We start from the raw sequence: 23,468 nt of genomic DNA, 5'->3' as shown, positions 1-23,468 counted from the left end.
TTCCGCGGGATGCGATTCTGTGACATGAACGCATGCATGTCTGTTCCTGTGTCTGTTTATGGCTTAGTGTGGAGGGTACGCTCCTGATAGTCATCCTACCTGGATCCAGGTGCCAGGTCCACCTCTTAACAGCCATAACCTTTATGAGTCTCATTTCCTCCTCTTGAAATGAGAGCAAGACGATCCTAACCTCACAGTGTGCTGGGAGGATTAGATAACACAGGCGAGAGGCTTAGCACAGAACTTGGGATGTATATGTTAGCTACTATCATAATGCAAGTTGTTTTTGAAGAGTTCTTAGTAAGGGCATGTGTGTCCATTTAGGCTTGGAAGTTTGACCAGGAGCAGTGCAGGAAGCCAGTGATCAGGGCAGGAGGAGGGGAGGGGTAGATGCCAGGAGCAAGTGAGGGGAGACCGTGGATCACCCAGGGCACAGCCCTGTATGAGGGAAGTGGGAAGGGGCGACCTGGGCGCCCACAGGGAAGGGGGCCGAGGTGGAGACACCTCTCAGACAGATAGGAATGGAGAACCTAGCTGCTGGGGGTGGAAGAGAAGCAGCTGGCCCCGAAGAGGAGAGCTGGCCCTGCCTGCCATCTAGCAAGGCCCAGGGAGTATGACTTGCCGACCTGTGGTCACAAGTGGGACAGGACTCCAGGACAGCATCACCTCCACCCCAGCGGGACTATGTGTTCTTAGCAGGACCCGCTGAGCCCTTCCTTGACGAGCTCAGGCCAAGTAACCATCCTATTTCTAAGCTCTTCTGAAGCTTAGCCTTTTGGAGTTGGGTATTCTCTGGACACCACTTATAGCTCCCTTTGAAACAGTGCTACCTTCTGTTGTCTGAACCAAGGTGGAGGTGGGTTTGTTCTCACTTTGGTCTGGGTGGCTTAGAGAGCCCTATGCTGTTAGCTAATCGTCAGTCACAAGGCTGGTGTCAGCCCGGGGATCACGCACACAGCCCTCCGAGGCTGTGAGGCCCCTAACACAGAGGCAGGTGGGCTTGGGCCGATAGGATAGAGCCCAAAAGACCTAGATTCAAATCCCTCTGCACCACTCATAAATCCTGTGACTATGGGTCAGTCTCTCTGTACCTTAGTTTCTCCATCCGTAAAATGGGGATAATAACATACCTGCCTCACAGGTAAGGATTTGATGATCTATGTATATAAAGTCCCTAGCTCAGTGTCTGGTGTGTAGTAAGTGCCCAGGAGGTGGGAGTGATTGTCAGTAAGGAGAGATAGGCCGTGCCCAACAGGTGGGGGAGGGAAGGATGTGGGAGAGAACTGCCTCCATCCCCATCAATCCCAAACCACAGAAGAGTCTGGGAGTCCAATTCGGAAGGGCCAGGCATGCCCAGGCTCCCGAGGGGAGGCACAACAAGGAAAAGAGGGGGCCTCTGTGGGGTAGGTTGTCACTGCAGGCAGAAGCCCCTTGGTCCCCATGATCACAGGCCATTGTGGAAACGGAGTGTCACCACCATTGACACTCCGTTTCCACAATGACACAGGGGTGACGCCCCAGAGAGTGCCACTAATGTCGTCCTCTTCCCTTTCTCCCCAGATCTACCTGTCCTGGAAGAGTGGGCCCGGGGAGGTGAAACACTGGAAGGACATGATTGCGCGTCCCCGGCAGCCTGTGGCTCAGTGGCACCAGCTGAAGGCCTGAATGGGGCCACGGGAGGCCCAGGGGGCCAAGGGCCTGGGTCCCCATCATGCCCTCACCACTTTATGCACAATGCCTGGCCTGGCCCCCCTGCCATGGGTGAGGGAAGGATCCTGAGGGCTGGGCCAGGGAGGGGTCCCAGGAATCCAGCCCCATTTCTCGGGAGAACCAGCCCCATTCCCCACCGGTCCAGCTCTGGTGGAGGGGCTCTGGGGGCCATTTTCCTGCTTTGCCCCTTTCCTTCCTGACTTGCCGATACTAAAGAAGTGGGGGGCGGAGCACGAGAGCCAGACGGGCAGACGAGCAGATCCCTCCAGAGGCCCGCCAGGTGGGCACGGTCCCCCGTTTTCTTTAAGGCAGTGCCTGGAGTGGAGAAAGGCCACCCCCTCCCCAGGCCGCAACGTGGGCCCAGGAGAGGGGAGGTCGAGGCGTTTGGCCCCGGCCCGACCAAGAGAGGCGTGTTCCAGGGCAGTTTCAGGTGCCGGCTGGGCCCTGATTACCGAGGATCGTATATAGCCCGCTCCGGGGTCCTGGAGCCGCAGCCCTGTGTACTTGTCTTGTGTCCACCGTGTGTGTGTACGTGTGCGTGTGTGCGGGTGGGGGAACTCGCTCCCTGTTCCCCTGGGGCCCGCAGTGCTGAAGACGATGCAGAGAGGCTTTCGTGAAGTGAGGTAGGGCTGGACGCTGAGAAGTCAATGCGCAAAGCTGGGGGGGTGGGGGGAGGAGAGGCAGGGATGGAGGGGGGCGGGTGGGGAAGAGGGGGCAGACAGGAGCTGGGCTGAGAGCTGGGCTGCCTCCTCCTCCCCGACCCCGCCTCCCCAAAACTCCACTAGCTCCTTCCCCAGCAATTTGGTCTCTTGAACATTAGGCACCCCCTGTGTGTATCACATTCCACCAGGACTCCCCTGCTCCCTTCTGTCTCAGGGGTCCCAAGCCCCCACTAGCTCTCTTCCCTGACACCCTCATCCAAAGGCACCCTCAGCCTTCCCAGATGTTGTATCCCAGCCGCGCTGGCAACGTTTGCCACGCCTTCCAGCTTCCTTCCCTTTCCTCGTCTCTGTGCAGACCTCCCCAGCCACACGCCTCCACCCCTCCATCCCCTGTGCCCATAGACCTTCCCTTTCATTCCGTCGTGGTCTCTGATCTGCCATCACCTGACCTTCCCCAGGGCTTTCCTTTCACCTTCCCCACCGATCCTGGTCCCTCAGAGCAGCTCCTTCTGCCCCTCTCAGTTCCGGCAGAGGAAGCAGGGAACATTCCAGGCTTCTGTGAGTTCTGGGGTTGCCCCCACACAAAGAAGCTGTGGTTCCTCTGCCTCAGCTCCTGCAGAGACGAGAACTGGCATCCCCTTGGACGCAGCAGATTTCGGGATGATCCCTGCTTAAGCCCACTCACCCCCACGCCGGTCCCGGTATTGATGCAAGACAGCCGGTGACAGCCTCAAATCCAGGGGTCCGCGAGCCTGGGCCTGACATTCCTGGCACACACCGCGAGGTGGCGCCCTGACACTACAGTCTGTGGACGAGGTCTGGGAGCACAGTTCAACCCCAGATGGGTCTGACACCCCAGGAAGGAGACTCTGGAAAGGGTCCCCCACTTGGCACGGCAAAAGCATAGGCAGTCGGGAACCATCTTCCTTAAGTAGACTTCCCTTTGAGATGAGCGTTCTGCTCTGTGCGGTAGACGCTCACAGCTCTGCCCGTATCAAAAGTTTCTTACCTAGAATCTCACTCCCCCCACCCCGCCCCTACTCCCTAACCTCACGGATCTAGAGGAATATCATACGAAGTAGGTGAATCATTTCGTAGAGTGAAGAGTGCTAACGTAAAGCAAATAGTCACCCACATTCCTTGTAAATCCCAATTTTTCCATACTGTAGCTTTGCTTAAAATGGGGGTCTGCCCCAACGGCACGGTCCTTATCGGACAGGCTGGGGAACCAGCCCCCAGCGGGGACGGGAGGGCAGCGACCCCGGAGACAGTGGAAGCGAAGAAAGGGTGTTGTTGGAAGCTTTGAGAAGCGGAGGGGATCTGCCGTCCTCCATCCCTCGCTGGAATCCTGTGCCCCTCCGCGCCGGAGGCCGGTGGGAGAGCGAGCCTAGTCCCAGGCCCCGGTGTCTGCTACAGAGCGCTCGGGGACTGAACCAACTTGCATTGAGTGGGCGGGGCAACTGCATCCCCGTTTTCCGAGCCCGGTCCCGAAGCTCTTAGCCAATCACACACAGAGAGCGTCTCCAGGCCGTGCCTGTTCCAAATCTGACCCCACCCAGGCACGTCGATGAACCGGGCCTGGGGTTCTCCAACCGCGACGGGCACCCTGAGCTCTGGGACGCGGGGGAGGGGTGGCAAGTGGTGGGCCAAGGGCAGGGTGGGCTAGCAAGGGAAGCAGCGGGTGGTATGGGGTGAGGGCGGGGGCGGTCTAAGGCTATAGAAGAATAAGGAAAGGGGGAACTTGAGGGTGGGGGGAGGGCCCTCGTGCCCTGTCACCATCCTAGGACCTTGGACAAATCACCCACACTTCCGGGGCCTCAGTTTCCCCATCTGTAAAATGATGGTAATAATACTTCACCTACCTCATAGGGGAGGTTGTAAGGCCGCTGTCACCTGACCTGGGGGTGGAGGCAGGATTCTGAAGGTGCTACCCGTGAGTAAAGTATTATTACCGTAGCCTGAAGGCAAGGCCCGCCTTCCCCTCCCCCCACAGAGCCTCCAGGGATAGCTGAGGCCTGCCTGGGCCCATCTATCCCTTCTCCACTGTGTCCCCGGTCCCTTCCTGAGCGGTCATCTGCCATCTTTGTGGGCGCCCTAGACTTAGTCGTTATCTTATTCAGGTATCCCTTCTTGTGACCATCTCCCCACATAACTGCTGTACAAATTCCACCTACTCCAGGGCCCCGCACCTGCCCACCGGCGCCAGACGCCAGGGAAGGGACAAGGAAAACAGCCACAAAAAAAGCCAGGGGAAGCCCCAGAGTCCCCAGCCCCTCTGGGGTCCCAAGGGTGGGGATTGGTGGTCGCTGTTTGTACTGTGTTTGAGTCCTTGAGTGCAAGCGTTTTATAAAAACAACAACAACAACAAAAACCCACTATCACAAAAAAAATGTGCAGCGAAGAGAAATGAAGGAAAACTGAAGAAAAAAAAAGGAAAAAAAGAATCATACAAAATTTTTCCACCACACGCACCCTCTAAGCCAGCAAGATTTCCTCTTTGCAAAATCATATTTTTGTGGGAATGGGCCCTGCTTTTTGTGGCAAGGCCTGTTCTGATTAATAAAGGATCGTGAAAAAGTAGGGCCTTGGCTGTTTCCTCCGTGGGTCCTAGCTCTCCCTCTCCTTCCAGGGGAAGAAGCAGTGGGGTGAGGGGATGGGGAGCCTGGGGCTGCATCTCCCCTCACCTGTCACCTTTGAGATTTGGCTTCACGGGTGACGAGACCCTTCCAGCCCCTCCTCAGGTTGAGCGTATGAGCCCACCAGCTACCCAGAAATCAGAGGAGCAGCCGTACCCCCTGGATCAGGCCTAAAGCAAGGCTTATTGGGAGTGGAGTCTCCTCGGGGCCTGAGGGGGGCCCCTCTAGCTCACCCAGCCCGACATCCCCTTCCTCAGTTCCCAGGGGAACCACCCTCCAAGGCGGGTCAGACAAATCAAAGGGAGACCCTCCACCTTCCCCACCAGCACCTGAACTCTGGCTGGGCCACTGTGGTTTCAGGCCAGCTCGTCCTCCTCCTTCTGTTCCCTGCGAAGCTCTGGGTCTGTTGGCTGGACCCGTGGCTTCTCTCCATCCTTTTCTGGTTTCATCCTTTAGGATTGCAAAAGTCCCTCCAACTCGAAAACGCCCAAGGCCGGTCCTAACCTGAGGACCTGGGAAGCTGGACCCCAGTGTCTTCCTTCTCCAGACACCGTGGCCCCGGGCAAGCTAGTTCCTTCCTCCTGGTGTCAGTTCACTCCGTCCACAGAAGAGCAATAATCATCCCAGCCCTTTCCCCTTCCCTCCCACACATAGCCCAGGAGAAGCCGAGGCCTGGCAGCTCTCGGGGTGCTTCAGAAGGAAGGTGCTACGTCTGTTGCAAGCACACCAGAAATGAGTGCCCTCTGTCGTCGTGTGTCCCCTGCCCACTCCGAGTGAAGGGGCCCCTTCTGCCCCATGAACTTCCGACAGCCTGGTTTAACTGTCCCGTTAAAAGGTTCTGATCTCTGGCTCAGAGATTGGAGGGAGCCCTAGGGTCTGGGAGGTAGCCTCACGATCACTCCTTGCCAGGACTTCTGTTCAGCCTCGCTCTGGAAAATCTAGGTTTGAAAGCAGGACAGCTCGGCCTGGCAGAGGCGGTAGCCCCATGCCACGGGCTCCAGGCCTCCTCCTGGCCTTTTTTAATCTCCTCCTGCCTTCACTTCGCGGGGTCTCTCTTCATCCATGCCTGCAGAGCCTCCCCATCCCTCCCTGTGCCTGGGGCCAGGGGCCTCTGGTGTTCTTTCTCCTGCAAGTCCCTCCCGGATTCCGCTGCTTTCTGGAAGGCCCTCTCAGGCCGCGTGCTGCTCTCCTCTCCCTCCCCGACAAAGACAACAAGAAGGACAACGCTTGAACACGCCCCGTATGGCCCAGCCCGCGCCTCCCCAGCCATCTGTGTCCCTTGCCCCGCTCTCTGTGTCTGTGTCCCGTGTGTCTGTGTGGTGTCACCTATAGATTGTGAGCCGCCCTGGGCAGGGACCCCTGTCTGAATACATGTTCTGTGCAGCACACTCGGGAGCGCTAATAAACGTCCATCCTCAGAACGGGAGTGCCCGGGTGACTTAAGGAAGCTCTGGGGCGACGGCTGAGCAAGCCGATGTGGTGGCACTGGATGCGACGGAGGGGCTTCTGGGCAGGGCCCCCAGGTCCCGAGCACCTTGTCCTCCTGCTTTCCGAAGGCCCTGAGTGTGGGTGGGAAGAGGGGGATGGCGGTAATGAAGCCAGGAGAGGATCCAATCTCTGCTGCTCCGCCGGCCAGCAGGTCTGGCTGGTGGGAGGCCCCGGGAGGAAGACAGGCTACGATGCCCACTTATTCCACACCCAGACCTGACCACCAGCCATGGAGGTCCAGAGAGGATCTCCCGTGGCGCGGACTGAGCATTGGGTTAGGAGGCCTAACATCCATTTATGGGCAAGTCACGTAGCTCCCCAGGCCTGTCCCCTGCCCCATCGCTGCCTCTGCTCTGGTCTCATCACAGTCCTCGCAGCCTGCCTTCCTGGTCTGATCTGCCACCTCCCCTGGCCTCTGTCCTGCTCCCCCATGGCCCACCCACCCCTGACTGTCCCCCCAACAACGTGCGGAACTGTCGATGCGGCCACTGTTAACAAGTGCCCCTAGGAAAGTCATCTCCCTTTCTCCCTGCTGCCCCCAGGCCAAGTGAGAACTCCCCAACAGGCCCTGCTCTCTTCATCACCAAGGAGAGCTGTGACGCCCAGCTTCCCTGGCAACAGCTCCTTTCCTATCCTAGTCTCCCCCATTTCTACATAGAGACAGAGACCCTCAAGAGCGCTCTCAAACCAGGCATCAGCGCCCACTTTAACCCAACCCTCTAACTTCCCGAGAGAAAGCGGCTCCTGATGTGAAGAGCAAGCAGGCAGCAGAGCTGGTTCCCGGCCCGTAACACACTTCCCTCCTCTTTCCCTGCGGAGAAACTCAGCCTCAGCAGCCCTGCTTGGCTGGCGAGCGGCTGTGGCTAAGGGTGCCGTCCTTGACGATGCAAAAAGGCACAGCCCTGTGTGCCTCGGGAGGGCCCAGGGGGACTTATCACAGGGCCTTTGCCCGGACCTAGAGTCCTCGGGGGAGTGCAACGGGGGAAGAGGCACAGGGAAACAGACCAGAGAGAGGAAGGGAATCTGGGCTGGCAGTGATTTCAGGATAACTGTGGCTCCCCTGCACCGCCCCCCCCACCTCTAAGATTTGCATAAAGGGAAGGCGGAAAAGCACCAGGTCGCATGGAGTGCCGAGCTGCAGCATCAGCTCTAAATAAACGCAGCTCCTTGTGTGCAGATGGATAAACTGAGGCCTGGGGGGCAGGGAGGGGCATGACTTGCTTAAGATCTCTCGGTCAATAGTAGAACTAGGACTGAAATCCATGCTCTCTTTTTTTTTTTTTAATTAATTTTTATTTATTTATTTTTGGCTGTGTTGGGTCTTCGTTTCTGCGCACAGACTTTCTCTAGTTGCGGAAAGCAAGGGCTTCTCATTGCGGTGGTTTCTCTTATTGCGCAGCACGGGATCTAGGTGCGCGGGCTTAGTTGTGGCACGCATGCTCAGTAGTTGTGGCTCTTGTGGCGCACGGGCTTAGTTACTCCGCGGCATGTGGGATCTTCCCGGACCAGGAATCGAACCCATGTCCCCTGCACTGGCAGGAAGATTCCTAACCACTGTGCCACCAGGGAAGTCCCAGGACTGAAATCCATGCCTTCTGATTCTAGGCCCAGGGGAATATGCCATCATAGGAATCACGGGGCAAGAGGACAGTCTGGATGGCTGACACTCCTACCCCACCTGAGTGACTGAGAACTCAAGTTCCTTCCTGCAAGTTCCAAGACCCCAGGAGGGACCACTGGCCCTGATGGAGCCTCAACAGGGGGAGCATGGGCACCTGAGGAGCCCTGGGAGGGACAAGGTCTGCAGCCAACCCCCGCACTCCTCTTCCTCCTTGAGAAGGAGGCAGCGTCCAATCTTTCCCACCCTAAGAGCACTTTCTGTCCATTGGAGGCCTTCGCTCTCCCAAGCTGCCTCCTTCAGATCTATCCCCAGCCTCCTCCTAACCCCCAGGTCCAGCCCAGTGGCCAGCAGAGCTGCTGGGCCAGGCCTGACCTTTGGGCCTTGAATGACATCATCCCTGTTGCCATGGTGATGGTGGCCTGGCAGCATCTTCTCAAGGGAGATGGGCCTCTAGGCTTGAGGTATTACAAGTTTCTCTCTTTCTTTAAATATTTATACTTTCTTTTTTTTCTGAACAATGAGGGGAGAAAGTAATGACTGAGTTAAAAAAAAAAAAAAAAAAGACTAAGAGGGAGAGACAGAGAGAGGAAAATGGAGCCAGGGAGATGGAAGGAGGGAAGAACAGACTCAGACAGGGAGGATGGGGGTCAGTGCCAGTGAAAGAATAGAGAAAGGTCAGCCAAGCTTGAGATTCAGAAACATATTAAGAGTCAGGAATTTGAGGATTAAGCTGGAGAAGACCAAGGAAGGGGGACTGGGGGTGAGGGGCGGTGGCCAGGTGGCAGAGAGTAAGATACAGCCAGATGAGAGCACAGCCAAAGCCATTTGTGACTGAAGACAAGCTCTTGTTCCCCAGACAGGATACAACAGTTGGCCAGGGCCACTGTGACACAGAGCTGGAGCACATGGACAGAGGGCAGTGCCAGAGGGAGCCCACGGTCCCCACAGCAACGGGACCCAGTGCTCCCAGGGCTTATAAATAAACAGGCATGTGGGAAACGCACATTCTTTCTCCGAGAAATATAATTTATGTTTACAGCCAGTTTTTTTTTTCTTCCTAAAGAAAACGCTACCATGGAGGGGGCCCTGCCCCCGACAGTGTCCCTGAGCGGCCCTGGCCCTGGGCCCTCCTCCCATTATTGCTTGGATGGGAAAGGTCTGGCCCTGGGAATTGCAGAGCGAGGCCTCACTCCTCACCCCCGGAGGCTGTCCTGGTGACGGAGTGGAGGCACACAGTGCTCGTCCCATGCCCCACGCCATGCCAGCCACCCCGATGGTGCCCATTTAAGGGAATGGAGAGTACAGGCAGTGGCTACACTGGAGCAGCCGCGCAGAGTAGAGAGCCTCTCTCTCCAGTGCAGGAGGCCCTAGAGGCACAGTGGCTTCTTTTCAAACTTGACAGCTGGAAGGCTCAGGCTGTGGGGAAGGGAGGGAATGTTCTCTTTCCCAGCAAGATTCCAGGCACAGGCTGGAAGAACAGAACAGAGTAAAAGGCAAGGGCAGAGACCTTGCCTTCTGAGTCCCCCCTTCCCCACACAAAATTTAGGGGACCTGGGGAGGGAGGTATGTACCATGATCCCCGGTGGAGGAACAAGGGCAGCTATGCTTAGGGCCCCAATCCCGGTTTCCCACACCTGTCTGTCCCGGGCACCAGCCCCAACTCCAAGCCCCTGCCCCTGGGCCAGGCCTTCTTCTGGGGGCAGTTCTTCCTCAAGCAGGCTTGTGGTCCACACCAGAGGTAGCGGCTCCTGCGCCAGAAAGGGTGGACCTAGAAGACCCAGACTCCAGGAGGAGGGAGGTTGCTGGGTGCCCTGAGCCTCCAGACTCTGCCAAGGGGATGATTCCATGGTCAGTGTGACCCTGGTTCCAGGAAGAAGCTGGTGCCTTTACTACTGTGTTGTCAGTGACTCTATCAGGGACCAGAAGGAGCTATAAGAACTGGACGGAACCGGGACTTGTTGGCCTGAAGACCGCCCAGAGACCAGCCAGTAGGCAGTCTTTTCACTACCCTGGAATGTCTGAAGATGACCCCCAGGCCTGCCTGTCCCCGGCAGCTTGCCCAAAGAGACCCCTTCCCTGCCTCAAGTAGGGACCCACCGTTCCCACAAACCTTCCCAGAGGCCCTCCTCCCAGAGTGGCCGAGGCCCAAACACCTAGAGCACAGGCTCAGGTGCCCAGTCCTGGAGCTGCTTCCAGGGCGCAGAGGCTGTCCACGGGGGGCCCCAGAGCCCGGGAGCTCCCGCCCCCTATGAGCAGGTCTTCTTCCTCCTCATCCTCAAAGACCCGCGCTGGGCGCCTGGGCGGCGGCCGGGGCATGGGTTCGTCGCGCTCGGCCATGCGCTCGACGGCGCCCTCGCCCACAAGGAAGACCGTGTCGGCGACGCGGGGGGGCCCAGTGACCGGGTTGTGGTCGTAGGAGAAGACGCGCAGGGCGCGTAGCGGGTGCAGGTCGGGGAAGCCGCCCAGGCGGTTGCGGTCTAGGTCGAGGATGTGCAGGCGGCCCATGCGCAGCAATGCGGGCGGGAACTCCTCGAAACGGTTGCCGTAGAGCCAGAGGCCGCGCAGGCCCGTCATGCGCGGCAGCTCCGCGGGCAGCGCACGCAACCGGTTGTCGCCCATCTGCAGCGACTGCAGCGCCACCAAGCGCAGAAGCGGCCGCGGGAAACGCCGCAGGAAGTTGCCCTCGATCCAGAGGCAGCGCAGGCTCTGCAGCTGCGCGAAGTCGTTGGGCAGTGCCGGCAGCCGGTTGCTGCCCAGGTAGAGGCGCGTGAGGCGCGGCAGGCGACACAGACCGTCGGGCAGGCGCTCGAGTTTGTTGAAGTCGAGAGCCAGGATGCGCAGCTCGCGCAGCTCCTCGATCTCCTCGGGCAGCTCGCGCAGCCCCGTGCCGCTCACGTACAGCTTCTGCAGGCGGCTCAGAGCGCACACGGCGCTGGGCAGCCGCCGCAGCCGCCTCCCGCTCAGCTCCAACTGCTCCTCGCCATTGCGCAGTTGCTCCTCCGCGTCCGATGGCAGCTCGTCCGGCATGGACTCGGCTATGCCCATGGTCACGGGCCCCGGCCGGGGCCGCCGCCGCCGCCGCCGCCGCCCGGCATCGCCCCGCCCTCGCGAACCCCCGGTCTCCTCGACGGGGCCAAGGCCGCGCCGGCTCCGGGGCCCCCCGCCCCGGCCTGCCCCTGCGCCGGGAGGGGGGCCGTGCCTGGCCGGGAGGAGGCGCCCTCCGGGGGCCCAGCCGCCGCGCGCCACGGGCCGCGCTTCGCCGTCCGCCCTCCGGCCTCCCCTGCTCCCTCCGCCGGAGGCCGACTGGCTCAGGTTAGCACTGACTCGCAACTCTGAGACCCGTTGCCCTGGCAACCCCCGACGCGCGTGCGGCTGCCAATCAGGCGGAGGGAGGGAGGGGCGGGGCCAAGGTGCCACCAGAGCGGGGTCCCGGCGCCGGGGCTCGCGCCCCGCGTTCCCCCCCGACCAGCCCCGGAGCCAGCGCTCGCCGAGGGAACCCAAGATCCGCTGTCCGCAAGCCTGGCACCGTGCCAGCACAGACCCGACGACAGACGCTGTCTACGCTTCCAGCCACAGCGAGCCGTTCGGTGTGCGGTTGTGGGCGTCCAGAGCTGCAAGTCCAAGAAGAAGGAACCAAGGACCGAGGAAACGCCGGCGCGCGACCCAGGACTCTGGACAAGTGGCTCTCGAGGAGGGACTGAGGGGCGCGGTCATTGCCGGCCGTTCATGTACAGCGGCGTGCGCCCAGTCTTCCCGCTGGGGTCACTTTAAGATAGTAACTCAGACCATTGTTCCTTTCTGGGCTTTTTCAGACTGGGTCACAGCTGAGGATCTGCGGGGACCCAAGCTTGGCTCCGCCCCCCTCCCCGCCCAGTGCACCCGCAGTGCACAGCAGGTTCCTGGTTCGTGCACTCACACCCCCCTCTCCTGCCGAGTCCCTCCAGCTATGCTCAAGTTCGGTGTGTGGCTGCGGTGGACGGAGGACTGGCGCACTCAAGCGCCTTTGAGCACCACCAGTGATGACCACGCTCGTTCTGGAACTGTTCCTCTTGCACACGCTCCCACCAACAGCTTTTTGCCCATGACTTCTCCCCTCCTGCTCCGATCCCTCCTGCCAGAGCTGCCAGCAGAAACACTCCCTCTGGTTTATTGCCAGCCTGCCATGTGCCCAGCACTATGCTAAAAGCATTGCGCTGAGTCCTTGCCACAGTCTACGAGGTAGGTACCCTCGTTGCCCCAATTTTAAAGATGGAGAAACTGAGGCTCTGAGAGGTTTGATGTGAGGTGGGTGACTTGCCCAAGGTCACCCTGCTGGCTGGTGGCTGGGATATGAAACCAGGCAGTCTGACTCTCCAACTTTTGCTCCTAACCAAGTACCACTGCAATAAATGGAAACAATGACTCCACCTCTGTCCACGAATATTCTCACAGCAGAGCCTCAGTCTAACTCTTATGACAAAGGCATTATTAATCCCATAAGAAAGATGAGGCAAGTGGCCCCAGAGGGATTAGGCAGGCAACTTGCTGAAGATCACACAGTGAGTAGAGTGTACAGCCAGGAAGTCAAGTCTGCAGGCTCCAGGCCTCCTCCATCCTGCCTTCCTACCTTGGTGGGTGTGACCATGTAACTGACTGCAGGGACAGACCTCTAGACAGCATCTTGCCCTCTGACCCACCCCCACTCCCATCTCCACTACAGTCTGGGAAGGAGGCCAGCCCAAGGGCAGACAGCAGGGGCCAGTGCAAGGAGAGGATGAAAACTACAACTGCTGAAATGTAAGCTGCCTGGGGCAGGTAAGCTTGTCTCCTTCCCTGCTGGCACAGGGTCTGGCCCAGAGTAGTCGTTCCATGAAAATTATCAACATTTTAAAAGATGGAGGCAAACTTTACATGGAGTGAAATGCATAGATCATAAGTATACAGTCTGGTGAGTTTTTGTTTGTTTTGTTTTTTCAGTCTGGTGAGTTTTGACTAATGTAAACACCCGTGTAATATTTCCGTCACTCAGAGTTCCCTCACACCTGCCTCTTCCAGTCAGTCCCAGAGGCAACCATAACCTTGACCTCTATCATCACGGATCAGCTTTGCCTGCTCTCGGATTTCATATAAATGGAATTATTCAGTGTGTACCTTTTTATGCTCCTGGCAGCTTTTTCTCAGATACTCGCTATCTATGTGTTGGATAAATAAACGAAAGAGCAGAGCCGTAGTAGTTGTAATCAGGCAAGAGGTGTCATGGGGTGAACACAGAGACGGGTACTGCTCTGAGCCAGGAACTAGCCTTGGACCCCTGTCCTGGAACGAAGACTGATGAGGTGCAAGCTGAGGTAGAAGCCCCCGGGCAGAGAATAAGTGCGGCCCAGACACCAGATCTGGGATGTAGGAGAATCCTGAGCCCCAGCCAGAGGGACTTCAAGCTCCTTCCAGATCCCACCTAAGCCCCAATCCAAACTTCTCCCTTCTACTCATTCGGGAGAACTGGGAAAAGGTGTCACCTCAGACACCAGAAAGCTGAGGAAAACCCAGCCAGGCAGCCGGGATAAGGATGAGCACCTCCCCCCCACCCTCCTGCCCACCTTCCCCCCAGCAGTTTCCCCAAGGGAACATTTGCTGTGGAGGAGGAAGCCCAGCCAGCCCCCCTCACCACGTGCTCGGAGCTGGCGCTCCAGCACCAGGCAGCCCTCTTGGGCTCTGCCAGCACGGGCAGGAGCTGCGTGAGCCCCTGCAACGCCAGCACCAGGCTTGACGGCGCTTCCTGGGTTCAAGGGTACAGGGTACCAGCTCTCTTCTTTCTCCGAGTCTTTTTCTTGCTCCGGGTAGATGCTGTACCTTCGCCTCCCACCAGGCCCTGCTCAGTGAGTAAAGGTAACGTGTACTGCCGTTCCGGGCCCACGCAGGCTGGCAGCGGGGCAATCGTGTCGGTGAATCACGCTGTCACCGCGGGCGCCCGGTCCTTGACAAGGCGTCACTAATGAATTAGCTGCACCCCCAGCACGGGGCCTCTCAGCCTTTCCCCACTCCCCAGCAAGGCAGGAAACTGAAACCCAGGAGCAGGGAGGGGCGCTGACAGCTCCAGGAACGGGCCCAGATCCTGGCCAGCCCCTCTGCCCACATGCACTGGAAAAAATGTCCAAAGAACAGGCCCCTCGGCCCCCCAAAACGGCCTCTCCGTTCCTAATCATGAGCTATAACTGTCCTGCCCACCTCCAAATCTGTATTTTTAAAATAAATTTTTGAAATATAGAAGAAGTACAAAGCTCTCTGTGATAAACACCCCTGTGCCCAGAAGCCAGTGCTGACAATTGCTCACCTTTCGTCATACTTGCTTTAAATCTATTTTCTTTTAAATAAAAGGAAGAAAACAGCGCGTGTAATGTAGAAGTATCCTTTGTCGTCCCTCCCGTGCCCCCACAAGCACCCCAGCCGCCTGACCCACTGACCCTGCCAAGGCCCCTCTGGTTCCCCACCCCCGCCCATGCCCCCTACTGATCTTTGGAGCCACTGTGGCAGCTGAGACTTGAATAAGATCATGGAATGCTGGCCTTGTAGGTTCTTAGAAAGCAAGGATTTGCAAGTATTAGAGCCAACAAGGAAATGTCAGAGCTGGGAGGGTGCTTAGCTCCTCTGGGAGATCACAGGCTCTGTTAAATGTCTGTAAGAAGCCGGTGACCCTAATCCCAGAAAAGTGCATGGAGGCTGGAACTCGCTCAGTGATGCGCACAATTCCCATGGTTCGTGATCTCCTGAGGGTCTAGTCCAACTCCCTCATTTGGCCAAAAAGGAAAGGGACACTATCCTTCGTGCCATGGCCCACTCCCCTTACCTGCACCAGCCAGAACTTGAGTCCTCACCATCATTCAGGTATTCATTCAACAAACGTTAAGCCCCTACTTGTATGCCCAGGCACTGGGGATGGCTATGAATGTGAACATCATAGACAAACAACCCTGCCTTTGTGCAACTTGCATTCCTGTGAGTGGAGATAATCAAGAAAACGCATTTCGGTGTGTCAGGCGATGATCAGGCTATGGAGGAGATAAAGCAAGGAAGAGACGAGGAGGCATGAGGACCTCGTTTAAAACAGAGCGGCCAGGGAGGCCTCACCAACAGGATGGCATCTGAGCAAAGACGGGAAGAAGAGGGAACAAACCAAGCAGGCGGACATCTGGGGAAGATGCATTCCAGGCAGAGGGGATGGCGACACCGAGACCCCAGGGCAGGGGTGTGCCTGGGCGTTCTGGAGCCACGGAAAGCCCGGGAGAAAGGGGAGCTTGGCAGCAGACAAGGCCAGAGAGAGAAAGGAGGGGGCAGACCACGGAAGGCCTGTGGCCTCTGTGAAGGCTTTGGCTTTGGGTGAGAGATCACTGGGGGACTGAGCAAAGGAGTGACATGATTTGACACACATTTTAACAGGATCCCTTTGGCTGCAGCTGCAAGAAAGATGTGTGCGCGTGTGTGTGTGTGCGTGTGTGTCTGTCTGTCTGTGTCTCGGGGTTTGTGTGGCTCCCACCCCTCCCATCTTGGTTCTCTTCCAAGAGGTGATGATGTTTATCATTTACTGAGCACCTACTGGTTATCTAATTTACCTTTCTCCACAGCTTTGCCAGGCAGGTACTAAATCCCCCTGCTCTACAGGTGAGGAAACAGATTCAGAGAAGTTAAGTAACTTTATCAAGGTCACACAGCTGGTCAGGGGCAAAGGCAGGATTCCAACCCAGTCCATCTTATTGAAGAGCCAGGCCTCTTCCTACTATGTCTCCTTGTCTCTCAGCTAGGGAAAATCAGAGAAACCACCTAGGATGCCGAAATGCTTGCCCGCATCCTGCACACAGCACAAAGATTTCCAGGACGGCCCTACTTGGAGATCTTGATCCCAGGCCCTGGGGTTCAGCGTTTGCCCAACTGGGGGTGTCCTAGAACCCACAAGGCAAGCCTAGGAACCCCAAAACAGGCTGGGGAGGGCAGAGCAAAGAGGTCCCCTAGGGGCTGTGATCTGGGCTCAGGGGTTTCCTATTAGCAAATCCCAGGCAGTCTCTGGCCCCCCGTTGGCCCAGAGCCCTTCATTAGACAGCCAGACTCACAAGGCTAACCCAGCCTCTGCGCATCTGCTCCCCAGACTCCCTAGAAACTGGAGCCTAGACGTACCTTGGGGATCACTGTCCCCTGAAACCAGAGCTCTGAGACTGACCTGCTTGGTCTGTTGAAAGCTGAGAGTGTCATTTTCCATTCAGTCCCCCCCACCCCCCGCCAACCCCCTTCATCTCTTCCAAGGACACTGGAGCTGGAGCAACAAGGCCAAGGGAGTGAGGCTGACTCGATGATCTGGGCCACGCCTCCACGCTGTGCATGGGAACCTGACCATCTTAATGGTTCTGGTAGGTTCCACGTTCCAGAATGGCTTCTGAGCGTGATGGCTCCTTCCTTCTGGAAGAGGCCATGGTGGTCACAGCTGGCAGCTGCCCATATGTTAATACCTTCCCAGATCTGTGGCCGAGTGCAAGTCCAGTCTTGCTCCAAGACTACAGACACAGGTCCCAATCGTGACCACCAAGGACTTGCCTGGCCTCCTCCCCCTCCCTGTGGCAGGGGCTGCTAAGGGTCACCAGCATCTGTCCCCCCACCCACCACTTCTTCCTGAGCTCTCAGGCTGATGGGGTGGGGCCCTGGAATGAGCACTGGGCCAATGGATGTGAGCAGAAGTGACGCATGCCGCATCCCACACAATCCTCCACTCTCTTTTATTTTCTGCAGTGTTAAAGGTGGAAAGGAACTGGATCCCTGAGTCACCACTTGGAGATGAGCTATCTGACCCACATTAGACTGTGAAGCAAATGAGAAATAAATTTTTAATATGTTTAACCACTTAGACTTAAGGGCTGTTTGTTACAGAATTGGCCTGGTCTAACACACTTTCTCTCAGTTTCTCAAATGCACCAGCTTCTTTCTACCCCAGGACCTTTGCACATGCTAGTCCCTCTTTTTCCCATTCTACTTGGCTCACAACCTTCCTCTCTCGGAGAATCCTTCCAGATCCCCCAGAGCCCATGGGAGTCAAGCCCCTGTGTTACAGATTCTTGAATTCCCACATTTCTTCTTCAAATCACTTATTCCAATTATAATTAAATAAATAATTAACCATGAATTAGTTGAAGTCTGTTTCCTCTGTACCAAGATATAATCTCCATGAGAACAAGGAAAATAAAGGGAACAGTGAACAGGCTAGAGAAAAAACATAACCTGGCCTGAAAGAGTGAGTCAATCCTAGTTTTATTTTAATTGTTACTAATCTGTAGTGTCTTGTAACTAGATTTGTACTTCACAAAGCGAACCTATCACTCTTTAACACTATGTGAATTACATCCTGCACTCCCTTGTAGCAAATCACCCCTTGTTGTATTTGCATGTCACATAGAAGGTCCCAGACGATAACCCAGAGACAGACGGACCCAATTACCAGGCTGCCTGACGCCAGATGTGACTGTTTTGAAATAATGCAGGAGGAAGAAGAATGCAAGACCTTCACTACTTTGATCTTTATCATATACCCCAGACTGCAAGCCCCACATAAAAAATCTCTGATTCCCTGAGTGGGGGGGGCACAGTTCTTGAGAGGCTAGCCTGCTGTGTCTTCCCTTCTGCCTGGCAGAAAAATAAAGCCATCTCTCTCTTCCTCCAAAATCTCTGTTTCCATATTTCTGTTTGGCATCGGTACACAGAGAAGCCAAGATTTCGGCAACAGCAGGGACCTTGTTCACTGATGTTCCGTGGTTCTCAGCCCTGTGCTTGCTGCATCGTACCTACTCAAGGAATATGCGTTGAATGAATGAATGGGAAGTCTCTCTCCCACAGGTTCCCTGGGGCCATCTGTCCCACTTGAGCTACTCACTCTCTCAGAACCTCAATTCTCAAATCTGGAAAAAGTCCCAAATAGTGGTGAAGTGGGGCTGGGGTGAGGGGGGAAGCGGGGGTGGGGGGTGCGGAGGGCGGCTAGGGTGAGGTGAGTGAGGCACTTGCCCCGGGCACAAAATTTAAGGAGGTACCAAAAAGCTCCGTAGTAATCAAGAGAAATAACAGGTGAATGCAATATAGGCAGGATTGGTACCAGTGCTGTGATCCATTTGGAGCCTGCAGCAAAAGGAAAGGTCAGTAGTACGAATCCTGTCTTTATTCTAAATTTTGATATTTTGTTCATCATGAGTTTTTTGCATTAATTTTGATTTTTTTAATTATTGCATTCAGGACTTCCCTGGTGGTCCAGTGGTTAAGACTCCTCGTTTCCACTGCAGGGGGCACAGGTTCCATCCCTGGTCAGAGAACTAAGATCCCACAGGCTGCACAGTGCGGCCAAAACAAAAAAAGTAAAAAACAAAACAAACAAAAACAAACCCCACCGATGCCTGCATTGAACTACTGTTGATCTACATTCCTCAGCTGGGGGTCACTTCCTTACACTTTGTGCCCAGGGAAATGCCTCACTCACCTCACCCTAGTCCCAGCCCCGGAATGGTTTGCGATCACCCTCTCCTCGAAGGATTAGCGTGTCAGTGAGATAACACGGGAGCTGGGTATTATCATTTTGAGATATTAACTGCTGCTTCTCCGGAGACAGTTTCCTTATACCCCTTCCCCTCCATTCAGACGCTAAATTAGCTTCTCATATTCTGCTCTCCAAAGGAAACTCAGAACAGAGAGTCAATTCCTCGGCTTTGAGTTGCAAAAGAGGCTTTGGAACACAGAGCCCGTTTTAAGAGAGGAATATTTTTTGGAAGTCAAAAAACTTGGCTTTGAACTTGGAGAGCAGGGAACTGATGCTGTAAGCCCTGGAGTGGGGAAGCACGTGCCGCCACAGAAGCCAAGATTCCACCCGAAAGGAGATAAAGTTTCAACAGGCAGGTGGGAGAGAAGGGGCAGAGCAGTACTCCTAAACCTGGATGCTGGCCCTCAACGGGGTCCCTGGCCACCTGCTCTGGGCTGAGTTTGAGGGTGCCATGAAAAGGTCCCAAGTACATTTGGGGGACACCGGGGCAGAGGGGACCTACACTTCCTTTACCAGGTATGTCCTGAGGAGGCAACAGTCCTCCCACAATGCCCTGCCCCCCTCCACGGTATGGAGAAGCCTCAGTAGAAATGGAGGAGAACTGGCCCCTCCCCAGAATCCTCTATACACCCCTGTATCATGAGGGGGAGTATCCAGAAGTTTATGCACCTCCAGTGCAGACCTGGTGTGTCCGAGAGCAAGCCGACGGACCTGGAGGAGATGCGTGTGTGGTCCAGGTAAGGCAGCTGAAGGATTGATTGCGTGACCCTGGCAACCAGAGATCAGAGTGTCACAGTTGCTTCTGGGCTGGTACGAAACCGCTAGGTGGAGTTTTGGGGGGCTCTGAGGAGCTCCGGTTCTTTACGTCTCGGTGCAGAAAAAACTCAGCGAGAGGCAAAGTGATAGCTAAGAAGTGATTTATTAGAATGGGACGCTTGTGAGGCTCACAAGTGGGCAGGCGAGACGATGCCTCGCCCCGAGGACTTAGTGGGCTACAGTTTTATAATCAAAGGGAAAGTGGCGAGGGGGAGAAGACCACCTTCTTCCTCACTCTTGAGTAGACGTCGCGCTTCCATCATCAGCTCCTCTTCCATGTCAGGTGGGGGAGTTTTCTTATCCCTACATGGTCAAGCCAGGAATGTCATGGCACAATGGAAATGAGCAAAAAGGTGGTAACATATGCTAAAAATGGCATTTCAGGTTTCCTTATATATATATTTTTTTACTTTTGTTTTTAATGCGCCCAGAGGAGCATGTCCTAGGAATCATTAACTTACTGAGCTCACTGGGCAGGAAGTGGGTCTCATGCCATAACTGTTTTAGTGTTTGGGGGCGTGTCTCATGCTTCTGTTGCATGGTTTTGTTGCTAAGCAAGCCTGCTTGGTTTTGTGGTTTAGCAAACCTGCTTTCTTGAGTGATCATTAACTTACAGGGGTCTCCCATACTTTTTCCTTTATTTACAATCCCCTAGTAGGATTAACTATTTAATTACCTACTTTGTCCCTTTACTCTGTCCCTATCAGGTACGGGGAGGACAGATGTGGATGACCAAAGCCCACTGAGTTCCCACATCTCAGGGGGAGTCAACATGGATGGGTGCTTCTCCCCCAGCAGCGAGCTCCGTGTATACACCCTCCTGGAGAAGGAGATGAAAGGGAGGGGGCGGATCCTGACCTGATTGGATTTGAGTCCTGAATGGACAGTTTTGTCAGCTACCAATTGGCACTTGCCATCTACCTCCACAAGGATGAAATCATGAGTCACTGCAGCTGCTGACTTTCAACACCCCCTGAAAGAGTTCGGGGTGGAGATCAGGAATGAGGCGCTCTGTGCTCTGGGAGAAACTGGCAGAACAGGTGTTCAGATAGTTAGATATTTTCAGAAGATTTTATGAGCCCACTTCTTGCATCTCCTTGTATCTAGAAAAGCACTAAAATCCTTCATGGTGACGTCTGCTCCTCGGGACAAGCAGTAACCTTCACAAGACTCGCAGCAACGTTCTGCAAAAAATATGCATGTACTCCCCCTTCACCAAAATCACATATATACTGACTCCCCCCCGACCTCTTCGGAGCAGTTGCTCAGAGCTATCTGAAATGCTGCCTCTTGGGCTGTAGTCCTCATTTAGCCCCCAATAAAACTGAACTCACAACTCACGCTGTGCATTTTTTTTCAGTCGACAGTTTCAATTCGAAGAGGACTAAGTTGAACTGGAAACAAAGAGATGGATGCCAGTTACAGAGAGACCAAGGTACGTTTCTGAGCTCCTGAGTATATGCCTGTGAAATCCACACCTGCCGTGCACAGAGCTGAACAGGGGGTGCCCTGCACGCGGGAACCAGGTCCAAGGGGCTCCGTTTGCATCAGGAACCTCATAGATTGGTACACCATTAGGGCAAGAGAGGAAGGGTCTGTTTTCCCATGTCTCACGATAAGTCCTTAAGGGCCGGCAGCATCCCGGCCAGGTGTGTAAGGCATCCGGCTCACAGGAGGCGCTCCACAAATTCTTATTTCCTTCTTCTTGACGGTAACCCACAGGTGAAGGACATTTGAACTCTTCGGGCCTCCCAGCATTCTCCTAGGTTGCAGAACCCCAACTGCTTTACAAGGCGGAACCCACACGTCCTATTACGGAAGCTGAAAACTCTGGGAATTCCCAGCTTCCTTTGCAGGTTGGAAGCAGGCGTGTGACCTGGGAGCCACCCAGCAGAAGCACCCACCCCAGGTTTTGAATTGGAAATGAGAGCAGAGCAGAAGGGACTGTGTAGCATCCCCTCTGAGGACAGGTGGGGACGGCGGCTGCGGGAGGACCAGCATCTCGTGCCCCTGCAGCAAGATTGTCCTACCACGGGGACTCGAGGGGACCAGAGGGGCCACATGTCACCGGGCCCAGAGCCTCCCAAAGTCTTTCCAGAGCACAGCTTTTTCAGGAGCTCGCGCAATCTCTCTCTTAGGATGCCTTTCCTAGATACCTTTCCGGCCTGTCTCTTTAACTGGGGACCTCTGACACACACACACACACACACACACACACACACACACACACACACACACACACCCCTCTCCTTCAGCAAATGAAAATAAAGCCCCATGCTTTTCACCAGCTGCACACTTGAGACCCCCAGTGCAGTGATGTGATGGGAAAGGCCCTGTGTTCCTAACAGAGACCCAAGCGTGCTCTCACTAAGCCGCGAGCCTTTGGGAACCGGCCGCCTCTCTCTGGCTCAGGCTGACCTGGTTTTTACAAAGGTCCTTCCAGGGGTGAAGTTTTATGACTCAAAGATCTTTCTTGGCAAACCCTGTCTGTAGCAGCATCTTGAGAAGCAAGGAGTGTCAGGGCGCCTGGAAGACCCCAGCAGGCCCTCCTCTGACCTTGAATAGAGGCCCCAGGTGGGGATTTCCTGGGTCTGATCCCTCTTCTAAAATACTTGCCGTTCAGGGAACATTTCCGTGGGCATGGGTGGCCCTCCAGATGGTCAGAGAGGAAATTGGGGATGGGGTTCCGACTTTCAGGCCCTCCATCTGTCTGTGGATAACAGACCCACTGTCCTGCAGCCTCCCCACTCAGGGCCTCCCTCCACCCCCTAGGCCTCCCGTTCCCATGAACAGATGCCTTTTCCCAGCGGACCAGTTGTCAAGCCCATGAGCTGGTGGAGCTTCAGGTCGCCACGTGACTCAGGCCAGATGGTGCCCGTCAGCATCAGCTGTCACAGCGCCACGATGGGCCTCAGCCTCACACACGTCCGCGTGCGTCACAAGTGGGCACCCAGCATCTGTCCCCATCCTGCCATCCCATCAGCCCTCTGGGCTCCGCACCCCACCCCAATGCCGTCAGCGCAGCACCCACCTGTGTCCCCAGACTTCCCCCAGAGGGAGGCCCTCCTGCGTTCCTGCTGAAACGATGGATGCCCACGGAATGTTCCCAGCCCCCGGCAGGCTGTGAGGGCTTAATAAAGGGTAATCATCATCACTGTACACCTCAGAGCTGTTTCTAAAATATCGGGGGGCGGGGCAGGCAGGAAGCTTTTGGGAACAGATTCAATAGGCACCCGCTGAAAGGAGAGACTCGCTGGTTACAGCTGAGCGGAGCAGCTTCCTGGAGGGCCTGGAAGAATTGGCCTCAGAGACAGGGCCCCCGCGGGACTTCCCTGGTGGTCCAGCGGTTAGGACTCTGCGCTCCCAACGCTGGGGGCCCAGGTTCAATCCCTGGTCAGGGAACTGGATCCCACATGCCGCAACTAAAGAGGCGGCGCAGCCAAATAAATAAATATTAAAAAAAAAAAAAAGGAGAGAGAGACAGGGCCCCCTCACGGGGCTTCCAGGTTAGGCGGTAAGGCTGTACAGGTGGATCGCCCACCCAAACTCTCCCAGAGAAGTGGAGGCCTGCTCCCAGAGAAGGGTCCTCAGGGGCCTGTCCAGGGCCAAGCAGGAGGGGACAAAGACCAGACCCTGTGACAACGTCAAGTCCCCACTCCTACCTGGGACTCGGGTTTCCTCTGCTCCAGCATCACTGCAGCAGCTCTTCTAGCCCACAGGGCGGGCACGGCTCCTAGCTGTAGCTCAGAGGGTCAGCTGGAGGCAGGAGGCAGCCGCAGGGTGTGGGGAGCCGGGATTTGGACTCAAGCAGTCTGACTCCGGAGCTCAGGCCTGGACAGCTACCCGCTGCAGACAGCCTGGGCCCAGGCGAGGAAAGGGGGCCAGACTGATGCTGGTCGGGGCCAGACTGGAAGCTCACGTCTCAGGCGTGAGCGGACGAACCCCTGAAAATGAAGCCACATCTCCCGCTCTCCACCTGACAGCACAAAGGAGAGGGA

At 56.1% G+C, this 23,468-nt stretch overlaps 2 protein-coding genes and 1 non-coding gene across 25 annotated transcripts in view; 2 read left to right on the top strand and 1 right to left on the bottom strand.

The window, feature by feature from the left end:
- The window catches only part of SYT7 (synaptotagmin 7), a 66,480-nt gene extending 61,528 nt beyond the window's left edge, over positions 1-4,952 (top strand). For all 23 annotated transcript variants that reach the window (XM_073809041.1, XM_073809043.1, XM_073809036.1 and 20 more), the window contains one exon: positions 1,561-4,952. In XM_073809041.1, coding sequence (XP_073665142.1) covers positions 1,561-1,665 — 105 coding nt within the window. In that variant the 3' untranslated portion in view covers positions 1,666-4,952. The remainder of the gene's footprint in view (positions 1-1,560) is intronic.
- Positions 4,953-8,061: 3,109 nt separating this feature from the next.
- LRRC10B (leucine rich repeat containing 10B) lies at positions 8,062-11,779 on the bottom strand. The gene has a single exon (XM_004312640.4). It carries the CDS (start codon positions 11,160-11,162, stop codon positions 10,284-10,286), a length of 879 nt encoding a protein of 292 aa, XP_004312688.3. The 5' UTR covers positions 11,163-11,779; the 3' UTR covers positions 8,062-10,283.
- Positions 11,780-22,799: 11,020 nt separating this feature from the next.
- TRNAG-CCC (transfer RNA glycine (anticodon CCC)) lies at positions 22,800-22,872 on the top strand. The gene has a single exon. It is a non-coding gene; the product is annotated as a tRNA-Gly (tRNA).
- The last annotated feature ends 596 nt before the right edge of the window (positions 22,873-23,468 follow it).

Source organism: Tursiops truncatus, chromosome 8 (assembly GCF_011762595.2).
Source record: "Tursiops truncatus isolate mTurTru1 chromosome 8, mTurTru1.mat.Y, whole genome shotgun sequence".
Lineage (NCBI taxonomy): Eukaryota > Metazoa > Chordata > Mammalia > Artiodactyla > Delphinidae > Tursiops > Tursiops truncatus.
Note: the sequence above shows the minus strand (reverse complement) of the source record. Positions and strands in the feature narration are given on the sequence as shown.